General features: G+C 51.7%; 1 protein-coding gene and 1 long non-coding RNA gene across 2 annotated transcripts; one reads left to right on the top strand and one right to left on the bottom strand.

Moving 5' to 3' along the window:
* Window positions 1-6,065: 6,065 nt before the first annotated feature.
* On the bottom strand, window positions 6,066-7,957 carry LOC115506228. Its single transcript, XR_003966286.1, has 2 exons — window positions 7,043-7,957; window positions 6,066-6,488 (listed from the first exon to the last, which is right to left on the bottom strand). It is a non-coding gene; the product is annotated as an uncharacterized LOC115506228 (long non-coding RNA).
* A 9,861-nt stretch (window positions 7,958-17,818) lies between these two features.
* Window positions 17,819-20,787, top strand: CHRAC1 (chromatin accessibility complex subunit 1). Its single transcript, XM_030304119.2, has 3 exons — window positions 17,819-18,020; window positions 19,334-19,460; window positions 20,146-20,787. Exons 1-3 carry the CDS (start codon window positions 17,874-17,876, stop codon window positions 20,262-20,264), a joined length of 393 nt encoding a protein of 130 aa, XP_030159979.1. The 5' UTR covers window positions 17,819-17,873; the 3' UTR covers window positions 20,265-20,787.
* The last annotated feature ends 2,636 nt before the right edge of the window (window positions 20,788-23,423 follow it).

Below are 23,423 nucleotides of genomic sequence, written 5' to 3'. Positions count from 1 at the left end.
CCAGAGGCAGGAAAAAGGGGTTGTGTGGTCTCATTTGTTTCAGTTGAGATATAATTCACGTATATAAAATGTACCATTTTAAAGTGCACAATTGAGTCGTTTTTACTCTACAACCATTTCTTTCTTTCTTTTTTTAAGTTTATTTATTCTGAGAGAGAGAGAGTCTGTGTGCCAGCAGGGGAGAGGCAGAGAGAGAATCCCAAGCAGGCGCCACACTGACGCGTGGAGCCCGACGTGGGGCGCGATCCCATGAACCTCAAGATCATGACCTGAGCCAGTGTCAAGAGTCAGACGCCCAACCGACTGAGCTGCCCAGACGCCCAGTATAACACTTTCCAAGTGTGCAGCTCAGAGGCATGAAGTACATTCACAATGCCGGGCAGCCATCACCCCCATCCACCTGCAGAGCCCTTTTCATCTTGCAACACTGACCCTGCACGCTCATTAAACACTCACTCCCCAAGCCTCCTTCCCCTCTGCCCCTGGCAAACACCATTCGAATTTCTGTCTTTATGACTTTGATGACTCTGAGTCCTAGTTGCACTTTTATTTTATTTATGTTTATTTATTTTTGAGAGAGAGAGAGAGCGTGAGCAGGGGAGGGGCAGAGAGAGAGGGGGACAGAGGATCCGAAGCAGGCTCTGTGCTGACAGCAGACAGCCCGACGCGGGGCTCAAACTCATGAGCCGTGAGATCAAGACCTGAGCTGAAGTCGGACACTCAACCACTTGAACCACCCAGGTGCCCCCCCCCCATTTGCACCTGTAAAGACTCTTGTGATAACACTAGGGACATCGGATAACATAGGATAATCTCCCTATGTTAGTTAAAGTCAGTTGATGAGCAACCTAATTTATTCTGCAACCTTAATTCCCCTTTGCCACGCATCCTAACAAATTCACAGGTTCCTGGGATTAGGCCAGGAACGTCTTTGGGGCCACAATTCAGCCCACCGCACGGTGTGAGGCAGAACCTGCAGGCATATAACCTCCACACATCTAGATGACTGCACAGGGGCGAACGGTCCCGGTGAATTTATGCTCTTACTTTCTCACTCCGGAATTAAATCTACTTCAGTCGATATCTTCAATATAGATTCAGGAGAGAACGCTCAAAAAAGTGTGTTTCCACGGAAAACTCATAACGAAGCCAGAGCTCTGTGTTCTCCTGTCTGGATGATGAGGAATTTCTCATGAAAAGGCACGTTGTTTATTTCATAAGACGGGAGAAGATGGTTTCTGAGAGCAGCTCTGGTTCGATCAATTCAAGGCACTCAGAGAAGAATGCTGTGTGGTGCTGTGGCCATGGCATTTTCCCTTGTCGTTCGAAAGAAATTTTTTCATCAACTTTAAAGCCTTATTTTTCTGATCTCTACTTGGATTCCTGGAAATAAACCATGGAAGAGCCTTGAATTCCTTCCCCAGGGCACTGTGAATTATAGCTCAGTGAACCACCCTCATTCCCCAAACATTTACTGAGCACCTCCTATGTGTCAGGCCCTGTATGAGGCTCACGCACAAGCAATGGTCCCTGCTTTGTAGAACTCAGGGGTGGACTTGCACTTGTGAAATGCACTAGGAAAGAAGCAGGGATAGCATTCCAACATAAGCTACTGGGCTGACAGAGCACTTTTCCCTTCCCGAGACATAGGCATGATTTGGATCATGCTTTCCACCCTTCAGATCGAGAACATCCGGTGTGCACCTCTGGAAGGGATTACAAGTGCTGTCTTTCTTTCTTTCTTTCTTTTCTTTCTTTCTTTCTTTCTTTCTTTCTCTTTCTTTCTTTCTTTTTTAATTTTTAAATGTTTTATTTATTTTTGAGAGACAGAAAGAGTGTGAGTGGGGGAGGGGCCGAGAGAGATGGGGAGACACAGAATCCTAAGAAGGCTCCAGGCTCTGAGCTGTCAGCACAGAGCCTGACGTGGGGCTTGAACCCACAAACCGTGAGATAATGACCTGGGCCAAAGTCGGACGCTTAACCGACTGAGCCACCCAGGCGCCCCACAAGTGCTGTCTTTCAAACATGACATGGGTCTAGACAGCTAAGGAACCTCTTGAGACAGGATGGCTAAGAAGTCAATACATTGACTGCTGAGGGTTGACATTTGAGACATATTTTTTTCTTTTTTTTTTCATGTTTATTTGAGAGAGAGAGAACAAGTGGGGGAGGGGCAGAGAGAGAAGGAGACAGAGGATGTGAAGTGGGCTCCGTGCTGATGGCAGAGAGCCTGACCCGGGGCTCGAACTCACAAACTGTGAGATCATGACCTGAGCCAAAGTCAGACGCTTAGCCAACTGAGCCACCCAGGTATCCTAGCCATATTTTTTTTCATAAAGTGTATTGCAAGAAATCTAAAAATGAGGGAAAGAAGAAAAACATTCCATAATTGTACTACTATCACACAACCACTTGTAGCAATTAAATGTATTCCCTTCTAGTGTAAAAACAATGAGCAATCATTCAAAACAGCAAGAGAAATACTTTAACGTTGAGCAAAAATGCAGGACGCCAAACTGGACAAAGAGCAAGAACGCGACACAGAAACTGTCCTGCACACGGTAAACGCCGGGAGGGAACTCACAAACGTGGTGATTATGGGATTGGAGTCGTGGAGGAACGTGGACAATTTCCACAGCTCCCTAGAATGGCGGTGGCTTTGCGGCCGCAGCTCAGGCTCGAGGAGGGACTAAGCCACGCAGCGGGCTGGAGCACAGGTACAGCAGTTAAGCTTGTAAGTGTACCCGGGGCACCCGGGGGCCTCAGGTGGTTAAGCCTGGGATTCTTGGTTTTGACTCAGGTCACGATCTCAGTTCGTGAGTTGGAGCCCCACGTTGGGCTCTGTGCTGATGGTGCAGAGCCTGCTTGGGATTCTCTCTCCCTCTCTCTCTCTCAAAATAAATAAATATACTTAAATACACTTTTTTGGATACAGGTATCCAAAAAAGATGCAGAGAAAGTCAAGAGGACTCAAGAACTGCGGTAGGAAGAAGTCAGCCTCTGGAGTCAGCCAGACCTGAATTTGAATCTTATCTCTGCCTCTACCTTTTCTTTTCTTTTCTTCTCTTTTCTTTTCCTTTTTTCTCTTCTCTTCTTTTCCCCTTCCTTCTTCTTTCCTTTCTTCCTTTCTCTTCTTTCTTCCTTTCTCTTCTTTCTTTCTTCCTTTCTCTTCTTCCTTCCTTTCTTCCGTTTCTTTCTTTCTTTCTTTCTTCTTTCCTTCCTTCCTTCCTTCTTTCCTTCCTTCCTTCCTTCCTTCCTTCCTTCCTTCCTTCCTTCCTTCCTTCCTTCCTTCTCCAGGCCCAACCTGGGGCTTGAACTCACGACCCTGAGATTAAGAGTCGCATGTTCTACAACTGAGCCAGCCAGGCGCCCCCCTCCTTCCTCTTTACTATGTGACTCTGCGTGAGCCCCGAGCTCGCTCTGAGCCCCCGTCTTGCCATCTACAGAATGGGCACAGGAGGGTAGGAGGGTTGGTGGCAGGATCGCGGTCAGGAGCAGCACAGTGGCAGGCGGAGCATCTGCCGAGTGCGAAGTCAGCGCGAGGCACCGGGGCAGGGGCTACGAGGCCGTCTCTCCTTTGAGGGTACATTACTCTCACCGTGTGCGCGAGGCAATTGAGATTCAACAGCGTTCAGGAACATTCCCAAGGGAAGGGCAGCACAGGGACCACGCGGGACAGCTGAGCAGCTCTGACCGGAGGTCAGGAGGACCTAGACGTCACCATCGCCCAAAAGGGCGTGAGTCCCGGCTGACTCGAGGGCAACCTTCGCACCACAAAAGCGCATGTTTCTTTTTCGCTTTATAATATAGCTGATGATCACTTCTAGTGGTTGTTATTAGAGTCACTGCAAACTGAATTAACACATACGGAGCCACTGCTCCTCGGGGACACGGGTGGTGGGGTTTGTGGAGGCCCCGGATTACGACACCCTCACCAACAGGACAATGAACAGCTTTGTGCTTGGTGTGTTTCTGTTTAAAGACACTTTAATATATAGCGGCGATTCTGTAATATTCCTTAACACCAAACTCATGCGGAAACTTGAGATAGCTGTGAAAAGTTATTTCCCAAAAGCTTCCCCAGACTTTGCCCAACCCGAGTTTCCAGCTGGCGTGGTTGCAACCACACTGTGCCCACAGCTCCACGGCCTGACTTCCACCTACCAGAGCATTTTCCGTGCCATTACGGCTGGGGGCGGGGCACCCAGGGAGCCAAAGCAGTTTGACGGAGGCCACACAGACCAACACATCCCAGCTGAGTAATAATGAAACTGAGCACCCAAACGAACCACGGTGGCACAGAGTACTCCCGGACATCACTGGTGGGGTCAGCGAAGGGAGGGCTGGCCAAGGGCCCAGAGGAGCAGGGGTTGCCTGAGGGCTCCGAGCTGAGAGGCATCCAGACGCCCCTCCCCCCAAGCAGGTTCCTGGGTCTGAGTGCTTTGCAAATGTCTCCAGGCTGAGGTCTGCTCCCCGGAGGTCAGACTGTGTGTGTGAGGTGCGAGTGCTCTATAATCCTCACTGGAGGACGACCTCAGCACTGGGGGGTGGGGGGTTGGACAACAGCCCCCAACCCTCAGGGTCTCAGTGGGACAGCTCCCAGGCTCCCAACTCCTGGCCCCCAGAGCTCCCCCCACCAAGCCACTCCTGGTTTCCAGCCTGCCATTAACCCAGATCCAGGCAAGTGCCAGGTTCTGATTAGAAACACAAAAAGGGATTCACTGTAATGGGCACCAGCAGGCAAAGACAATGGGGAGTGTTGGTGACTAGGAGACATTTAGCAGACGCTGCCCGAGAGGAATCTGGCCATGTGGGCCACACATGAATGCCCTGGGGGATCTGGTTCCCACCAGTTATTTCTAAACCTCATCACCGATGGGTGGAATTAAGAGTTTTGTGGTTTGTGGATCAAGAGCTAAATTCTGTAAGCCGGAGGGCACGGACCCATGGGGACAATGGCAGGATTCCCACATCAAAGCTGGGTCCCGCACCCTGCCCATCTCCTCCCCGCCCCGCCGCCCCACAGCAGGAATTTGGGTCCCAGCCATTCCCTCAGTGTAGCTGCAGCCACAGCTGTGACTGCGGCCCCTCCGTCTCCAAAGTTGTCACTCAGACGGGATTAGGAGGCATCACCAGTAGTCTGATCACCTACCTAGCTTCCTTTGCCACCCCCTTCCTAGAGGCTGTTCCTTCTGCCCACAGTGCCTTTCCCTCTCTGTGTGGCTGAACTCCTGCGCGTCCTTCAGGCCAGCTCCATAAGAAGGGTCTCAGGGAACCTGGGGGGCTCAGTCTGTAATGGGTCTGACTCTTGACTTCAGCTCAGGTCATGATCTCACAGTTCATGGAATCGAGCCCTGTGTCAGGCTCCGTGCTGACAGCACACGATCTGCTTATGATTCTCTCTCTCTCGGTCTCTCTCTGTGCCCCTCCTTCACTCATGCTTTCTCTGTCTCTCAAAATAAATAAACTTAAAAAAAGGCGGGGGGTGGGGTGGGCGCGTGGGTGGCTCAGTCACTTAAGTGTCTGACTTTGGCTCAGGTCATGATCTTGAAGTTTGTGGGTTTGAGCCCCGTGTCGGGCTCTGTCCTGACAGCTCAGAGCGTGGAGCCTGCTTCAGATTCGGTGCCTCTCTCTCAAAAAAGAAAAGAAAAGGTCTGAAGGGGTACACCTTAGGAGGGGGCAGCAGCAGAAATCCCTGTGAGGCAGGATGCTGGGTGTCTGCGTGAGGTTTTGTCATCTTCCTTTTACATACCTGCTTTCTCTAAATGTTTTCTACCCTTGATAAATGTTGCTTTGGTAACCCGTCTCCCCACATGTGAAGCTCCCCGCACGTCCCCCAAGTGGTGTTGATCTCCTGCTCCTCGGGGCTCCCTCTGCGAGGTCCCTCCCCCGCTCCTGCACCCTTCAGGGCCCTTCTGACAGTGCGGGGCCCCACATGCACTTGTGTCCTTTCCTGAATTCCACCTCTCACCACGCTGGCTCCAGAGGAGCAAGGACAGTGCCTTTTCTTTCTTTCTTTTGTTAAATCAACTTCACCGTGACATAATTTCATACAACAAAAGGCATCCATCTGAGGCAGGCAGTTATTAATGCATTCAGACAAACATATACATATACACCCTGGGACCAACCATCACAATCACGACACAGAATGTGCCCCCAGCCCCCGGAGTCGGCCCCCTCCCCACCTTGGCGAGCAACCGAGGATCTGTTTCCTGTCACCATAAATTAGTTTTGCCTGATCTAGAATTTCACGTGATGCTTTTGAGGCTGCTCCGGGTTGCCGTATGGGTCGTTCTTTATCGCTAAGTCCATTGCTCGGACATGCCGTGACTTGGCTAACAGCCCATCTGTTGGTGGGCATTTGGGTGGTTTCCACTTGCAGCCACTATGGAGAAAGCCCATATGAACACCCAGGGGCAATCTTCTGTGTGGACAGGAGCGTTGGCTTCTCTGGCTGAATACTGGGAGTGGAGCTGTTGGGTCACCTATAAGAATGCAGTTAGGGGCGCCTAAGGGTGGCTGAATTGGTCGAGCGTCTGACGTCGGCCCCGGTCATGATCTCACGGTTCGTGGGTTCGAGCCCCGCGTCGGGCTCTGTGCTGACCGCTCGCAGCCTGGAGCCTGCTTCGGATTCTGGGTCTCCCTCTCTCTCTGCCCCTCCCCTGCTCACGCTCTGTCTCTCTCTCTCAAAAATAAACATTAAAAATAAAAAATTAAAAAAACTGCCTTTCACATTTTAACGGCCAATCTGTCTTCCCAAGTGTTGGCACCATGAGAGTTTATCAGCGGCGGTGTGTGGAAGCCACAGTTGCCGTGCACTTTCTGTAACACGGGGCGCCACCCCACCACACCCCGCCTTGCAGAGGCTGCACCCCCGGCTCCCGGCCCCGTGCTGCCCGAGTGCACTCATCCTCATGAAGGAGTTCACAGGCGCACGCCCCTAGCTTTTGTTATTTCCCTATCATTTCCAGACCAATGTCCACTCCACCTTCCACGTCCCTGGGTGTCCTTAAAATCTTTTGTTACTTTTGATACTTACACAGATAACACATGGTCAGGGTGCAGAATCAGGAACGTTAATGAAAACGTGATTTTTAGATTACCCCTAATCTCTCCAGAGATCCGTGTTCCAGGCTCCACACTGGGAAAGCAAGGACGAGTAACACACATCCCCAGCTCCGGGCCGCCGGGGCTCCAGCTGCATAGACACGGACCGCACAACAGGGCAGGCACGGGGTCGGCTGGAGGAGACAAGGCGCACAGGGGAGGCCAGTAGGTATGCCTGCAGGGAGGAGGAGAGGAACGAACAGGGGACACCCAGGGGGCCTGGTGAGGGGTGGGTGGGCCACAGGTGGGCTGCAAGGGGGGCTGGGAGTTCCCAACCCCCAAGGTTAATGAGAATGACGCCCAGATGGTCTGTTGCCTCCTCAAATGCCAGGCGCCTCCGTGCATCAGCCCCGGATGTGCAGTCACAGAGGACTCTGGGTTGCCTTCGATTCTGACTTTCCTACTCGAGGACAATCTCCCCAGCAGCTTACAGCCACCTTCGCCGCCTCCTCCTCCCCCTGCCCGGCCCCAAGTGTGGCACGACCTGGCGGGCTGGCTCCTCGGGCCCCCCTTCCCCAGCTACTCCTCTTCCTCAGCAACCCTACCAGTCTGGAGGCTCTCTATGCCGCCCATCTGGTGCTGACCCTCATACGTCTCCCCCCAGCCCTGCAGTCATCCCAGTACCCCACGCTTGGGTGTCCATGGTGTAGCTGACCTTTCTTCTATCTGGTGGTCTCCCAGCCATCTTGGACATCCTATGCCCTCTAGAAACTCTTGGCACCCCCGTCCTTCCTACCCCAGAAATGAGCACCACCATTTCCTCCAACCTATAAGCGAGGAGTCATTCTTTTATTTTTTAAGTTTATTTATTTTGAGAGAGAGAGAGAGAGAGAGAGAGAATCCCAAGCAGGCTCTGCCCTGCCAGCATAGAGCCTGATGCGGGGCTCGAACTCACGAGCTGCGAGATCATGACCTGCCCCCAAATCAAGAGTCGGATGCCTCGGTTGAGCGTCCGACTTCGGCTCAGGTCACGATCTCACAGCTTGTTGGTTCGAGCCCCGCGTCGGGCTCTGTGCCGACAGCTCAGAGCTGCTTCGGATTCTGTGTCTCCCTCTCTCTCTGCCCTCCCCCACACGTGCTCTGTCGGTCTCTCTCAAAAATAAACATTAAAAAAAATTTTTTTTTTAAAGTCAAATGCTTAACCACCCAGGTGCCCCACTGAGGATTCATTCTTAATTTCTCTTTTCTTCCTCACCCACCTCTAATCCGTTACTAAATGCTATTAATTTCACCACCCAAACTCCCCCGAAATCCCGTCAGGTTGCTCTACAGTCAATGCTACCTAGACATTCAGAAACATCATCACTTCTTGCCTGAACTGCCTCCTAGCTTATCTCCTGTTTCCACGCTCGCCACACCCCAGGTTAAATCATATCGGCCAACAACATTTTTTTGCAGAAATAGAAAAATGCATCCCTAAAATTCATATGGAATCTCAAAGAACTCTGAATAGCCAAAAAAATCTCACGAAGAACAAAGTTGGGGGGCGCCTGGGTTGCTCAGTCGGTTAAGCGTCCGACTTTGGCTCAGGTCATGAGCTCACAGTTCGTGGGTTCAAGCCCCGAGTCCGGCTCTGTGCTGACAGCTCGAAGCCTGGAGCTTGTTTCAGATTCTGTGTCTCCCTCTCTCTGCCCCTCCCCCGCTCGTGCTCTCTTTCTCTCTCAAAAGTAAATAAACATTAAAAAAAAGAACAAAGTTGGGGACCGCGTGGAGCCTGGTTGGGATTCTGTCTCCTTCTCTCTCTGCCTCTCTCCTGCTCGCACTCTTGAGCTCTGTCTCAAAAATAAATAAATAAAGTAAAAAGCAACAACAACAACAAAGTTGTAGACCTCGCCCTTCGCTTCAAAACTTAGTACAAAGCTGTAGCAACCGATACAATGTGGCACTGGCCTAGAGACGGGCACATAGATCCGTGGAATAGAACAGAGCCCGGAGAAACCCTGCGTGTACCGGCAAATGATTTTTGACCAAGGGTGCCAAGACCAGTCAGTAGTGAAAGGAAAGTCTTGTAGAGACAGAAAGTAGGATGGTGGGTGCCAGGGCTGGGAGTGGGGACTTAGTGTTTAAAAGTAAAGAGTTGGGGGCGCCTCGGTGGCTCAGTCAGTTGATCTTAGCTCAGGTCATGATCTCACAGTTCGGGGGTTCGAGCCCCGAGTCGGGTTCTGTGCTGACAGCTCAGAGCCTGGAGCCTGCTTCCGAGTCTGTGTCTCTCTCTCTCTCTCTCTCTGTCTCTGCCCCTCCCCTGCTTGTGCTCTCTCTCTCTCTCAAAAATAAACATCAAATAAATAAATAAATAATTTTTTTTTTAAAGTTAGAAAACATTTCAAGAATAAAAAAAGAAAGGTGCAGTTTCAAGGTGACTGGGTTGGCTCCGTTGGTTGAGTGTCTCTTTTTTTTTTTTTTAATGTTTATCGATTTTTGAGAAAGAGAGTGCAAGGGGGGGAGGGGAAGTGGGAGAGGGGGGCAGAGGATCCAAAACGGGCTCGCAGTAACAGCAGTGAGCCCAATGTAGGGCTCGAACCCACGACCCGTGAGATCATGACCCAAGCCGAAGTCAGACACTTAACTGAGCCCCCCAGGCACCCCGGCTGTCTGGCTCTTGATCTCCGCTTACGTCTTGGTCTCAGGAAGTCCAGCTTTGGGCCACACACGGGGCACGAAGCCTGCTTTAAATCCACACATACATAAGAAGATAGAAGGTACAGAGTTTCAGTTTGGGAGGACAAAAGAGTTGTGGAGACGGATGGATGGTGGTGACTCAGTGTGGATACGCTTCACGCCACTGAACCACACATTTAAAAACAGCTTCAACGGTAAATTTTAAATTAATTTTTTAAGCAAACTCCACCCCCAACGTGGGGCTCGAACTCACAACTTCGATGTCAAGAGTCGCATGCTCTACTACGGACTGAGCCAGCCTGGTGTCCCTTCGATGGTACATTTTATTACGCAACATCTTTTTTTTTTTTTTTTTTAATGTTTATTTATTTTTGAGAGAGCGAGAGAGAGCAGGGGAAGGGCAGAGAGAGGGGGAGAGAGAGAGAGAATCCCAAGCAGGTTCTGAGCTGTCAGCACAGAGCCCGCTGCAGGGCTCGAACTCACAAATGGTGAGATCATGACCTGAGCTGAAATCAAGAGTCAGACGCTTCGCCGACTGAGCCACCCGGGCGCCCCTCAGTTGTGATATCTTGCCATGACAAGTTTTCGTGCTGAAAACCCTCCAGTGACTCCCCACTACTGCATCATGGGTACGGTCTGGCTCCTACCAATCCCTGCCCTTGGCCCAGACTGTTCCCGCAGCCCCTGCCCCCCACAGGAAGATCAGCGCAGCTTTGCAAGCCGGCGCCTGTTGGCAGCCATGACAATGGGGGGCTCCGGTTTGCCCCTCATTATCCTTGTATTCAAGCCATTATCTGTAATGACAGCCTGGCATAATTATGTTTTTACAATTTGTGTAATTACATTCTACCCAGTGAAATAATCATTATTATCATTAAACATTTATCAAGCACTTCTAGCCGTTCAAAGCTAGTAAGAGGTGGCCTCGGCTCTCACAGATCTTTCCTAATCCTGTCGCAAATTCTTTTCAGCTTAGGCTGTCCTTCCTTCTTGGGGAACAGGGAACTTCCGTGGTTTTTTTTTGCCTGGGGCTCCACAGGCATGAGCTCACATTGGTTTCTCAATGATGCTGGGGGACAGAGGCTACGATCGTTACTTTACAGACGAGGAAACAGAATCAGGAGAAGCCAGGAAGAGCAGAGGTGAGATTCAGATTTAAGCCTTTCTGATAGCAATGCCTTAACCACTCTTCTTATGCAATATAGTTTGGCTCCTTAGGATGGGCTACCTGCCCCCCCACCCCGGTCCCCCAACCCGTCTTATTTTCGATTTACACGCCAGATAGTGTGCTAGGCTTAGTGGGAGAAACATACCAGCAAACAGATCACTCTACAACAGTGTCCTAAGCCTGGGCTCACACTCAAAAAGGCCGGGGCCAAGCTGACGGTGGAAGTAAACAGGCAGGTGATGATAGAGGGTGATGGGCTCTGTGGCAGACCCCAGGGCACATGACTCCTAGAGAGGACAACCGATCTTGCCATGAGGCCGTGTGGGATCAGGGTTGCCTCACTTTCTCACTCTTTTAGATTTGCAAGTGAAATCTCCAGAAATTTAAATGTCGGTAACTTCGGCACACACTGGTTATTGTCTAACCTACAACCGGTCCCTGTCTTAAGACTCCCCTCCCACCCACCTCAATTTTTCAGTAGGGATTACTTATCCTTTGATCACAGGGAGACAGCCTCAGGGACTAAATCCTAATTGGTTCAAAGCAGTCGGACTGGTCTCATTCCTTTTGGCCAGTGATTGCTCTCAGGGTGAGCTAATGACCCAATTCTGACCAGGAGAGTTAAGGGAATGGGTGCTGAGATCATCCCCTCCTGGTAAAAAGACAGTCCTGGGACCTAATGAGCAAACAGCCTTTGGCCTCTCGCCCTTCTCCCTTGTTCCCGTCTAACGCGGTCATGCCCTCTGGACCGGCAGCAGCCATTTTGGAACCATGAGGCAAGAAACAACGAGGCCTGAAACCAACGTGCCAAGAGGGACACGGCAGAAGGACACAAAGACCCGGTGGCTGGTAAAAGACAACAAGTGATGTGTCCAAGCGTGGCATCTTGTCACTGGTTCTTTCACGGCCTCCTGTGCGGAAGGAAGGGGAGCATCCCACAGGCCACTTGCCCCTCACGGCTCTTCCAACTCTGAGTGCATCTACAAACCCCTTCCCCAGACTTTTTTGTCTTGAAGTCTCCAATCTTGTCCTGTCCGCGTTCCTGGGCCCCCAAACGGTGGTGAACTACTACCCCTGAATGGCTGTCGGTCCCGTGCCCCTGGCTTTCTCTCCATCCCGGCAGTGGGCCTCTGGGAGGACCCCCGCTCACCTCCACCTTTCTGGCACGCTCGCGTGAGGCGTCACGGCACTCCCGTCCCCGTGGTGTCCGCGTTATTTACAGAGCAATCTGTTCACGGGCTCTGTTTTTCTTCTGAGACCACAGCTGTGGGGAGTGGGCAGAGAGAGGAGGGAGGGGGGTGCCCTGGGAGTCTGAGCCACCCGCTCAGGTGACTTCCTCGTGCTCCCGGGACGTGCTCGGGGCTGATACACCTCGACTTCCCCTGGACGGAACCTGATGGGTTCCCATCACACCCACCTCAGGTCACACACTCACTTGGGGTCTCATAATCTGGCATTTCGCCTCTACCAGTGTCCAGGGGCAAAACTCTAAAGCTGTTCCTCAAAAGGAGAATAGTTATTTGTAGAAGATGCAGTTTTGCTCCAAACCCCTTGGAGGCTGTGCTGTGCCTGTTATGGGGACCTGCCCGACACCCCACCCCAGATCTGTGGGGTCACCTGGTGCACGGGTCACAGAAGCACACACAGAGGTGCTTCACGGTCTCTAAGAGTCACAGTGCCCGCCCCCCCCCCCCGAACCCCGTGCAGGACACGCCAAGTCTCACCCCAACGATTTAGCAAAGCAAGCTGATCGAGCCACTCCCAGCTGTCGGCAGGACAGAACCCCTGAACCCTAGTAAGTCAGCTACACTGGAGAGTTCAGCCCGACTCAACATAACGCTCTGCCCTCCTGGACTGACACCATTAGGGGCCGTGCCTCGTGCGCCCCCAAAACGTATGCTGATGAAAACGCTTATTGTGCCCCAACTCTTTTATCGTGTGAACATCTCCTGCATCGGATTGTGCCGTTGTGGCCCTGGAGCATGCTGGGATCGGACTCTGACTGTGGAGCGGGGGTAATGAGGGGCCAGTTGTGGGAAGACTCCCCTGGCCAGGGAAGCACCTCGACTAAGCTCATTAACAGGACTCTGAAGCCGTCAAAGACTGGTCTCCTCAGGCAGGGGGCCATTTCCCAGAGGGACGAGCGTCGAAGGTAGCCTTGGCCCCTCCCAACTGTCCCTACTGACCTCAGGACCCTGTTCTTCCCAGTCAACAGCCTAACTTCACAGGAAAGATCTGGTGAGGCTGTGAATTCAAATCAGGTAGTAATTCTGCCTCAGAAAGAATCAAAGGTGGGTCTGACCCTTAGCCCTACGAGGCCCGAGGCTAAGGAAGCTAAGGAATCTTAGGGCCACCACGGGAGCTGCTTCTCTGGTCGGGGCGTGGTCAGACAGTCAAAAGCCCCCAGCACCAGTTTTCTTTCCAAACGCTCTCCAGGGCAGTCGGGAGCCAGCCTGTCCCACGAGACTCCATTTCCACCATGAGGGTCACCTGTGGCCCCTTGCCTTCAAGGAGCACTCCACCCAGGCAACAACAGGCGACAACTAAGTAACTGTTTTCCAGGGCGCGCTGCCAGCGAAGGCATCTCTGTACCAGCACGGTCAATGCAGGTAACCAGCCCTGGATTCCCGCTGTACTCGGTCGGTCTCCTTGGACCGACGTTCAATCAGGAAAGCGGGAACTTCTCTGCGTGTTTCAAACAGACGAGGGTTTAATGCCGAGAACTGCCTCCAAGGGTGACATTAGGGCTGCAGGAGCGTGAGGAAGGCGCTCTGACATCTCAGGGGAAGGAGGCGCAACCCAGAGATCGGGAAGCCGGTGCCGCCCCTGGCTTGGAGCCCAGTCTCCCCAGTGAACTCCCAGGGGTGCCTGGCGAAGATGCTCAAACCACCACCTTCGCGGGAACATTCCCTGTAGCGGCCTGCAGTCCCGGCTGCTGCCAGCACTCTGGTACGAGCAGGGTGGGACTTCCTCCTTCCTCTCCACTGCACCTCTCACCTGGGCCTCCCACTGGCAGAGTCTGACCAGAGGCCAGCTGGCAGGGGAGGTAACTGCCTTCTAGTGTCCTGGGATGCAGACACAGGAGGCAGCAAGAAAGAAGGAAGACTGTGCAGAGGCATCAGAAACGAGGGGCATTAGGGGCGCCCGGCTGGCTCAGTTTGTGCAGCGTGTGCCTCTTGATCTCGGGGTTGTAAGTGCAAGCCCCACGTTGGGTGTGGAGATGACTTAAGAGTAAAATCTTAGCACAGAGCCCGAATGCGGGGCTCGAACCCACAAACCATGAGATCATGACCTGAGCCGAAATCGACTCAGATGCCTAACCGACTGCGCCACCCAGGCGCCCCGCTTATTTCTTGTTTTAAAACCAGTGAGCACTTTCCCTCTTTTCTGATCTCCTCCTTTGCACCTTTCCTTGTTCCTAACATGACTGATGACCGAATGTCACCTGCAAATTCCCTAACCTGAGCTCCTCATCCTCCACTTCCTGAATCCTGGCTCTCCTGACCCCTTCCTCTTCTGTTTTATCTCCTAACACATCCTGCTTTCCAACGTGCCAAGAAAGACAAACCTTACAAAAAGCAATAACCAGGGACGCCTGGGTGGCTTAGTCGGTTGAGCATTCAACTTCAGCTCAGGTCATGATCTTGTGGTTTGTGGGTTCGAGCCCCACATTGGGCTCTGTGCTGACAGCTCGGAGCCTGGAGCCTGCTTTGGATTCTGTGTCTGTGTCTCCCTCTCTCTCTGCCCCTCTCCCACTCGTGTTCTGTCTCTGTCTCAAAAATAAAAACACACTAAAAAAAAAAAAAGCAATAACCATCTAGAGAAACAAAATGTCTAGGAACTTCAAAATACATCAGCAGTACAGCGTGCCCCCTGTGTGGACTGAAGGACTCCACCGTGTAGTGGGTGTTTGTAGGATAGTTTCTGGCTCACCTTGGCAATGTCAACCACATCAGCAGTACAGCGTGCCCCCTGTGTGGACTGAAGGACTCCACCGTGTAGTGGGTGTTTGTTGGATAGTTTCTGGCTCACCTTGGCAATGTCAACCACTTCCGGAGGAACGGAGCTCCCTGGAGAAGAGCCGAGTCCTGAGGCTGAAGCGGGGCCTCCTCTCGGCCCGGCACCGGGCACGCTGTCACTTCGCCATCACTTGGCAACCAGGCTGGCCTTTTATGTTGGGTCTGCTCTCACCCCCCAACTCTTAGGGCTTCCAGAATGAGAGCCACAGGTCTCACCTGCCTGCCTGAGCGGGTCCCACGTCTCCCACACCGTCTCGCTCACTAAGCTCCAACCACACTGGCCTTTCGGTTCCCCCATTTTGCCAAGGGATCTTCCTCCTCGGGTGTCCTTCCCGCAGGCTGTCCTGTTGGGGGGGGCTCATTTTGCCCCAACCCTTCTGCACTGCTGGCTGTCCCCTTCTCTTCACACGGAGCAGAGATCTCACTTCGGAAAGGCTACCTGCCACTCACACGGGTTTCTCCAGAGCACTTACCATAGGAGAGGGTCCTATTTTTTTTTTCTTTTCTGTCTCCCTTGTACTTGAAAGCAAGCTCTGGGAGAGCCGGGACCAGAGCTGTCTGCTCACTGGCTGCCCCTCCGTGCCTAGCAGTGCCTGGCATGTATTTGGACCAAGACCTGAGGTGACAGTGGTGAAGACAACATCCTTGTATCCTCGGCCTTCACCTTCTAAGTCCGTAGCACATAGCAGGTGCTGAAATTACTGGGTCATTATGGCTGAAGGCAGATGCGAAAACTTTCCTAATACCACTAAGATCAGTAATCTGGAACATCTGTGATACCTGGTCTTGGGTCCCCTCTACGGGAAGGACAAAGAGCAGTTTTCAAAATTTACTGAACTCGTAGAAACATGCTGTAAGTTTTATATTTCGTGATCATTACCTAAGTGATGAACAGCCCTGAAGTCAGAAAGGTGAAACAACATGTGCTTTGAATTTCCTAGACTGTTTGTTTGTAGGTGAACTTTTTTACAAGTAGGCCCCACGCCCAGCCTCACGTGAGGCCTCAACTCACAACCCCGAGACCAAGAGCCGCATCCTCCACAACCGAGCCGGCCACGCGCTCCTTTTTATATGAACTTTGAAATCAAAGTTGATTTGGGGTGAAAAGGCCTTGCAGCAGGAACACTGAAACCTTACACGGTAATTTAGACTTTTGGAGGATGCTTTCTAGTTCACAACGGCCTTTCTCATTCCATCCCCTTTGCTGCTCAGGGCTGACCCGAGAGGGAGGTGGTGCCGGGTGGAATATCACTGTCAGGGCGCGGAACTTACGCCAGGCGTTTCCACGCTTCCTAGGACCCCGTGGTTCAGCAGTGGGGTCACACTGCTAGTGAGCGGTAAGACAGTCATCTTATTCGACTTCCCAGCCGTTTTCTACCCAGTTGACCAGTTTCTCCTTTCAGAAACGCCTTTTCTTTTATTTATTTTGAGAGAAAGACCATGCATGCGAGCATGAGTGGGGAGGGGCAGAGAGTATCCCAAGCAGGCTCCGTGCTGTCAGCGCAGAGCCTGACGTCGGGCTTGAACTCATGAACCGTGAGATCGTGACCTGAGCTGAAGTCCAGAGTTGATGGTTAACCGACTGAGCCACCCAGGCACCCTCTGAACTGGCTTTCTGGACACCCAATCTCTTGGGTTTCCTCCTATTTAATGGCCACTTTTTTCCAGTCTGCTTTGCTGGATTTTCCTTCTTTCCTCCATGTTGAAATGTTGGGAGCACCCTAGGCTGGAGTCCTTAGATCCTTCCACTCTATCTTCACCCTCCTCCTAAATATGTTCATTCAAGTTCACGGTTTTAACTACCACCCAGACAGTGCTGGTTTCTAAGTTAACTGCTCCGGCCTCAACTCCAGGCCTCAATGTCGAATTATCCGCTCAACACTGCCACTAGTGTTTCACAGGCAACCGCAACTTTAACTTGCTCCAAAGCAAAGCTCTTGGCCAAAGTTGCTCCTCTGGCAGTGTTCCCCGTTCTGGAACATGGCATCACCATTCTTTGGCTCCACATCTCACTGGCAGGTCCTGCTGGCTGTCTTCATATTAGATCCCAAACCTACTCCTTGCCACCACCTCACTCTAGCCCAACCCACCATCGTCTTTGTCCCAGCAGCAGCCTTCCTACTTCTGTCCTGTTCTTCGTGAAATTAAGGGGGACCTCCTTAACTCTTCCCAGGGCCTCCGGATTCATTCAGGTGGACAGAATTCCATGATCTACAAAGCCCTGCCCGATCTGGCCCCGGGCTGCCTCCTGCTATTCTTTTCTCAGCTCACTTCACCTTAGCCACACTGGCACCTTATTCATCACCTCCAATCACCTTCTACTTGGTCTCTTTGCTTCCGCCCTTGCAACTAACTACTCCTGGGCTAGTCAACAGTCCGCAGCCAGAGGGATCCTGTTAACACTTGAGACGTATCCCATCACCCCTCTGACAGCTTTCACCCCCTTCCCATTTTTTGCTGGAATAAAAGCCCCTGGCTGCCCGCTCAGTCCAACTGCAGCACATCGGCCCCTTTGAGCTTCCCCGACCGGCTCCGGCCTCGGGGCCTCCACGTGTGTTGTTCCTCCTCCCAGGAAGGTGCGCTCTCTCCCCAGCTCTGAAGACGGTACCCCGTCCCCGCGTCTCCGAGGGCCGCTGCGGCCACCAGCGGCGCCGAGCTCCCTGGCCGTCTCCGTCCGCCGCGCCCCCAGGTCCGCACCGCGCGGGCATCTGGCGGGAAGCCCCGCTCGCGGCCCTGGGCGGCACCGCCCCGCCGGCTGCCTTTCCGCCCGCTCCGCGCGGCATCTCGGGGTTTGTAGTTCTGCCCCGGAAGGGCGGCTGCCGGCCCCCGAGGCCGCGCCTCCCCGACACTACAACTCCCACGGGGCAGCGGGCCTCCGCTCCCGCACCCGCCAGGCCGGCAGGCCGCCTGCCTCGCTCGCGGCGGGTCCGGCGGCCGCCGCGGGGAGGGGCGCGAAGATGGCGGACGCGGTCGCGGGCAGGGACAGGTGCGGGGAGCAGCGGCTCGTGTCGCTGCCGCTGTCCCGCATCCGGGTCATCATGAAGAGCTCGCCCGAGGTGTCCAGTATCAACCAGGAGGCGCTGGTGCTCACGGCCAAAGCCACGGTGAGGCGGGCCGCGCGGGGAGGAGGGAGCGGCTGGAGGAGGGGGGGGCGACCGGAACCGTCGGGCCCCGCCCCGCGGCGCTGCCGGTGCCGCCCCCCCCCCCCCGCCCGTCGCGGGCTCGCGGCGCGCGCGCCCTGTCCCCTCCCTCGCAGCGCGCGCCCCAGCGCCCGGCGCCCTCGCGCCCACCGCCCCGCCCACCGCGCCGCTCCCGTCCTGCCTCGCGTGCCTTTCGCCTACCGCGCGACTCCCGCCGTTCCCCGCGCGCCGCTCCCGACTTCCCCTGCGCGAGGCCCCGGGTGGTGGCGCTGGCTGACGCGACCTGACGCGTGCCTCCTGTGGCGTCTTCTCCACGCGCATCACCGCACTCCGGGCCCCCAAACCTTCCGTTCTTCCGCTTCCGCCCTGTTCGTGGTTTTCGGGCCCCGGTTCCTCAGGGTTCAGTGAGAGGGTTCTGGAGGTGCAGCCCGACGACGCACGCACCTTGTCCGCGCAGCGAGGCTGGACATCCCCCGTCCACAGCCGGCCTCCGTTTCCCAGCCCGTGGTGCCAGCGCCGTTCTAGGTGCAGGTGGCTCAGGGTCTCTTTGGATTTGGTGTGGACAGTAGTGCTCCAGCACGCTTTGTGTTACTGCACTGGGCCGTGCTTAAGCCTGCCTTGGACTGCGCAGCCCCTGGGGTCTCAGTGCGGTGTCCCTGCAGGGTGCTGGGGCAGAGCTGAGACCTTCTGCCCGCCTGATCCCGGAGCCCGGGGGGGGGGGGGGGGGGGCGGGTAGTCGTCCCATCAGCACGTGGTGCTGGGATACTTAGATTCCCTGTGCACTTTCATTCCTTACCCACCAACCTACAGGGAGGGGAAGAGAGAGGCTCCGTCCAGGTTGTTGATTTGGGGAAGGTGTTTGGGCAAAATGGGAAAGGTGGTCAACTCTCAGTTTCAGGTTGTTTGACTATTACAGTCGTACGCCACCACCTTAGACGCTGTATTTTAAAAATGTGTTCCTGAGTCAGAATTTTTGAATGGTCCTTTGCTCCTTAAAACAACCTATAGTTTTCACATAATTATAATCCATCGTTGAATTTAAAAAAATTTCCCTGAGTTAGAAATCTAAAATAACTTTAGGGGAAATGCCTGCTTCCCTGCCAACTTTGATACACCTTTGCTTTCTTTCTGACCCATTTCTCCTTTCCCCAGTAGTTTTCTGTAATTTGAGAAACCCAGGTAATCCGCAGTCATCTAAACAATGTAATTTTAAAAATTAAGTTCTGCGGTAAATTTTCAGAGCATACTTTTCATTTCACTTTTTCATTTTGTTTTAGGAACTCTTTGTTCAGTATCTAGCCACCTATTCCTACAGACATGGCAATGGAAAAGAAAGGAAAGCACTCACTTACAGTGATTTATCAAATACTGCAGAGGAATCGGAAACTTTTCAGTTTCTTGCAGGTACTTAGCTTTGGAAACATTCTGGTTAAAACAGATGTAGTGATTTACAGCTTTTTTTCCCCCTGCTTTCACTGAAATAGACTTTTTTTTTTTTTTTTTTTTTTTTTTTGCTGCTTTCTCCAGGTGCCAAAGTTTACCATGACCTGGCACAGGAAGACATTTTTAGTTTTGTCAGAGTATGTTTGTAATGTGGTTCACCTAGAATGATAGTGAAGTCAACAACCTGCACAAGGATGTTTGGCTGGCTGGGTGGCTGGGGGAGCCTGGCTGACTCCTTACCACTGAAGGGAGAACTCTGGGCTGGTCTGCTCGGCCCCAGAAACAGAGAAACTAGTAGTTGTTGTTGCGGAACAAGCTGTGTGGGCCACAGCTAGAAAAAGAGCTTTAATCTATCCCCCCAGGGCCCGCCGGCCTGTCTCAGGTGGGTAGGACAGGGTTGCTCCCAGTCGTTACCAGCACATAGGAGCCCATGGTTTGCAGTCCGTGGAAAGGAAACAGGTCTCTGGCGTTAGTCAGGAGGCAGCGCTGGTTTCCTGCGCTGTCACCCAGAGGCAGGGTCGGAATTCTGTCGTGTTTTGGAACCTGTTCTAGAGTTCAAAGCAGGGACTTGCACATTTTGAAATTTGCATTGCTGTGTTCATGGTCTGCCAAAACCAATTGCTGATGTCAGCTTTATATTTTTAAGATATATTACCAAAGAAGATTTTAGCTAGTAAATATCTGAAAATGCTTAAAGAGAAGAGGGAAGAGGACGAGGAGAATGACACGGATGATGGAAGTAATGGGGACGAAGCAGAGTCCTAAACCCAAAGTCAGCCTGCGGAGCGCCCTCCTGGATTAGCACCATTGCTTTGGAGTAAGCACAGCACCATGTGACTTTAGACTCTTCAGTTGTCAGAGACTTCAAGTACATTGTATGCCCTCTTGGCTGCCTCAGGGCACCTGATGTGCCCACACCATAGATGGCCAACAGGAAAGGAACCCAGACAGCAGCCTTTCCCTGAGGGGCGCACGCTGCAGGCCTGGGGCAGGGCGTACCAAGAAAGCTGCCTGTGCAGTCGGGCACGCCTGGTTCATCTGCCGCGGGTAAGCTGTAGAGGCAGACAAGTTGGCTTAACTTTTTAATTTACGGAGAGATTTTAAAGAGCTTCTAAGTATCAGTTGTGTAAATTCATAGATGACTATTTGGAAATTAGTTGTTGTAAACAACTAGCTGTAGTTTGAGCTAAAAATATAGTTTATGGGTAGTATGTTACATTTGAAAATTTGACGATTTGTCTTAAATACTGCATTTTTATTAACTGAAAAATAAATTTCTTTATTAGAAGCTGTACATAGTTTAATAGTAAATGCTTTGTGGAACTAGATTTAGAGCCCTCTGTTGTTCTCATGCCTTGCTTGTTACCTGAGACGTATGCAAAATTTAAAAAGAAGCATTTCTGGGATGCCTGCGTGGCTCAGTTGGTTGGGTGTCCAACTTCAGCTCAGGTCATGATCTCACGGTTTGTGGGTTTCAGCCCCGCGTCTGGCACACACTGGCGGTGCAGAGCCTGCTTGGGATTCTCTCTCTCCCCCTCTCTCTCTGCTCCTCCCCCACTTGTGCACATGTTCTCTCTCCTGAAATAAATAAACTTTAAAAAATAAATAAAAAGCATTTCTAACACTTTTATTCCCAGAGAAAAAAAATCTCGTTAATATTTTTTGTATTTGGTTTAATTATCTCTGCAAAGGCATTTAAAAATTTTTTAATATTTATTTATTTTTGAGAGGCCAGGGGTAGGGGACAGAGAGAGAGGGAGATGCAGAACCTGAAACAGGCTCCAAGCCCTGAGCTGTCAGCATAGAGCCCGACGTGGGGCTCGAACTCAGACTGTGAGATCATGACCTGAGCTGATGTCGGACGCTTAACTGAGCCACACAGGCGCCCCATTTCTTAAAAACATTTTAAAATACTGTGTATATTGAAAATCTTAAAAAAAAGAAAACTCTCCTTTTATTGTTCATTACACACAAAGTAATTGTTTTTTTTAAATTTTTTTTTTTTTTTTCAACGTTTATTTATTTTTGGGACAGAGAGAGACAGAGCATGAATGGGGGAGGAGCAGAGAGAGAGGGAGACACAGAATCGGAAACAGGCTCCAGGCTCTGAGCCATCAGCCCAGAGCCCGACGCGGGGCTCGAACTCACGGACCGCGAGATCGTGACCTGGCTGAAGTCGGACGCTTAACCGACTGCGCCACCCAGGCGCCCCGAAAGTAATTGTTTTTATTGTTCATGAGAGAAAACCATAAGCTCTATTTGTTTTTTTTGACAGTAGGGTAAATTTTTGGCTGTCTCTTGTCTCTCTTTTTTAAAGATTTGGGTTACAGTTTACATCCAGTAAAGTCATCCTTTAACATCTGATGTGTTGGTTATGTAAGTAATCAATATGTAGGACAGTTCTATCCCCCCAATATTCTTCTGTACCCTCAGAGCCCCGTTCACTTATCCTCCGGTAACTACTGATGTTTTCTGTTCTCTTGTTTTTAAAATTGGTTTAAAATTAAAAAAAAAAGTTTTAATGTTTATTATTTTTGAGAGAGACAGATAGCACGAGGTGGGGAGGGGTAGAGAGAGGGAGACACAGAATCCGAAGCAGGCTCCAGGCTCTGAACTGTCAGCACAGAGCCTGATACAGGGCTGAACCCATGAACCATGAGATCTTGACTTGAGCCGAAGTCAGACGCTTAACCGATAGGGGCAACTGGGTGGCTCAGTTAAAAAAAAAAAAAAAATTTTTTTTTTTTTAATGTTTATTTTTGACAGAGAGAGAGAGAGACAGCACGAGTGGTGGAGGGGCAGAGACAGAGAGGGAGACACAGAATCTGAAGCAGGCTCCAGGCTCCGAGCTGTCAGCACAGAGCCCAACACGGGGCTCGAACTCAAAGACTGCGAGATCGTGACCTGAGCCGAAGTCAGACGCTCAACTGACTGAGCCACCCAGGCGCCCCTATTTAAACATTTTTAGAAACCCACATTTTGGTGTACCGTTCTGAGCTTTGACAAACTCAGGGTTGTGTAATCACAAGATATAACAGTTCTGTCATCCTGCAAATTCCCTCATGGTCAGATTCATTCCAGCCCTTTACCTTGGCAACCCCTTGAGCTATCCTTTTTACCCAGAGGAGTCAGCAAATTTACTCTGGAAAGGGCCATATAGAAAATATTTTAGGGGCGCCTGGGGGGCTCAGTTGGTTGTGCGTCCAACTCTTGATTTATACTCAGGTCATGATCCCAGGGTCGTGGGATTCAGCCCTGCGTCGGGTCTGCTTGGGATTCTCACCCTCCCTCTCTGCCTGCCCCCCAGCCCTGTACTCTCTCAAAAACAAAACCAAAACATTTTCAGCTTTGTGGGCTATATAATCTCGTTACCACTGTTGAACTAGGCTATTGTAATATAAGCAACCATATATGATACATAAAGTAATGAGTATGGCCATATTTCAGTGGGACTCCATTTCTGGACACTGAAATTTGAATCTTGTATAGTTTTCATGGGTCATGAAATATTATTTTGGTCTTCTTGAAACATTAAAAATGTAAAAACCATTCTTAGCTTATGGGCCATACAGAAACACAGTGGGCTGGCTTTGGCTCACAGACCATGGTTTGCTGACCGGTCTTTCCCATGTCACAGAAATGGAATTCTAGAGTACAGAGCCTGTGAACCCAGCTCTGCCCTGTTAAGTGTAATGCACAGGGTTCATGTTATTGCTGGTCCCACTCCTTATTGCTGTGTAGCCCCCCACCCCCGCTAGGGATATACAGTAGTTTATCCATTCCCCAGGCCAACACATAATTCCCAATTTGGGTTGTTTCCAGCATGATTACAAATAAAGCCCTAGAAACATTTGTGTGCAGGTTTTATGTGAACAGAAGATGTCCCTTTGCTTGAGTATACACTTGGGAGTGAAATTCGTATTT

This window comes from Lynx canadensis, chromosome F2, assembly GCF_007474595.2.
Source record: "Lynx canadensis isolate LIC74 chromosome F2, mLynCan4.pri.v2, whole genome shotgun sequence".
Classification (NCBI taxonomy): Eukaryota; Metazoa; Chordata; class Mammalia; order Carnivora; family Felidae; genus Lynx; species Lynx canadensis.
Note: the sequence above shows the minus strand (reverse complement) of the source record. Positions and strands in the feature narration are given on the sequence as shown.

Coding starts and splice junctions, on each gene's coding strand:
- CHRAC1 (XM_030304119.2), top strand. CDS start 17,874: ATGGCGGACGCGGTCGCGGGCAGGGACAGGTGCGGGGAGCAGCGGCTC. Junction 18,021..19,333: donor TGCTCACGGCCAAAGCCACG/GTGAGGCGGGCC, acceptor ATTTTGTTTTAG/GAACTCTTTGTTCAGTATCT. Junction 19,461..20,145: donor AACTTTTCAGTTTCTTGCAG/GTACTTAGCTTT, acceptor TATATTTTTAAG/ATATATTACCAAAGAAGATT.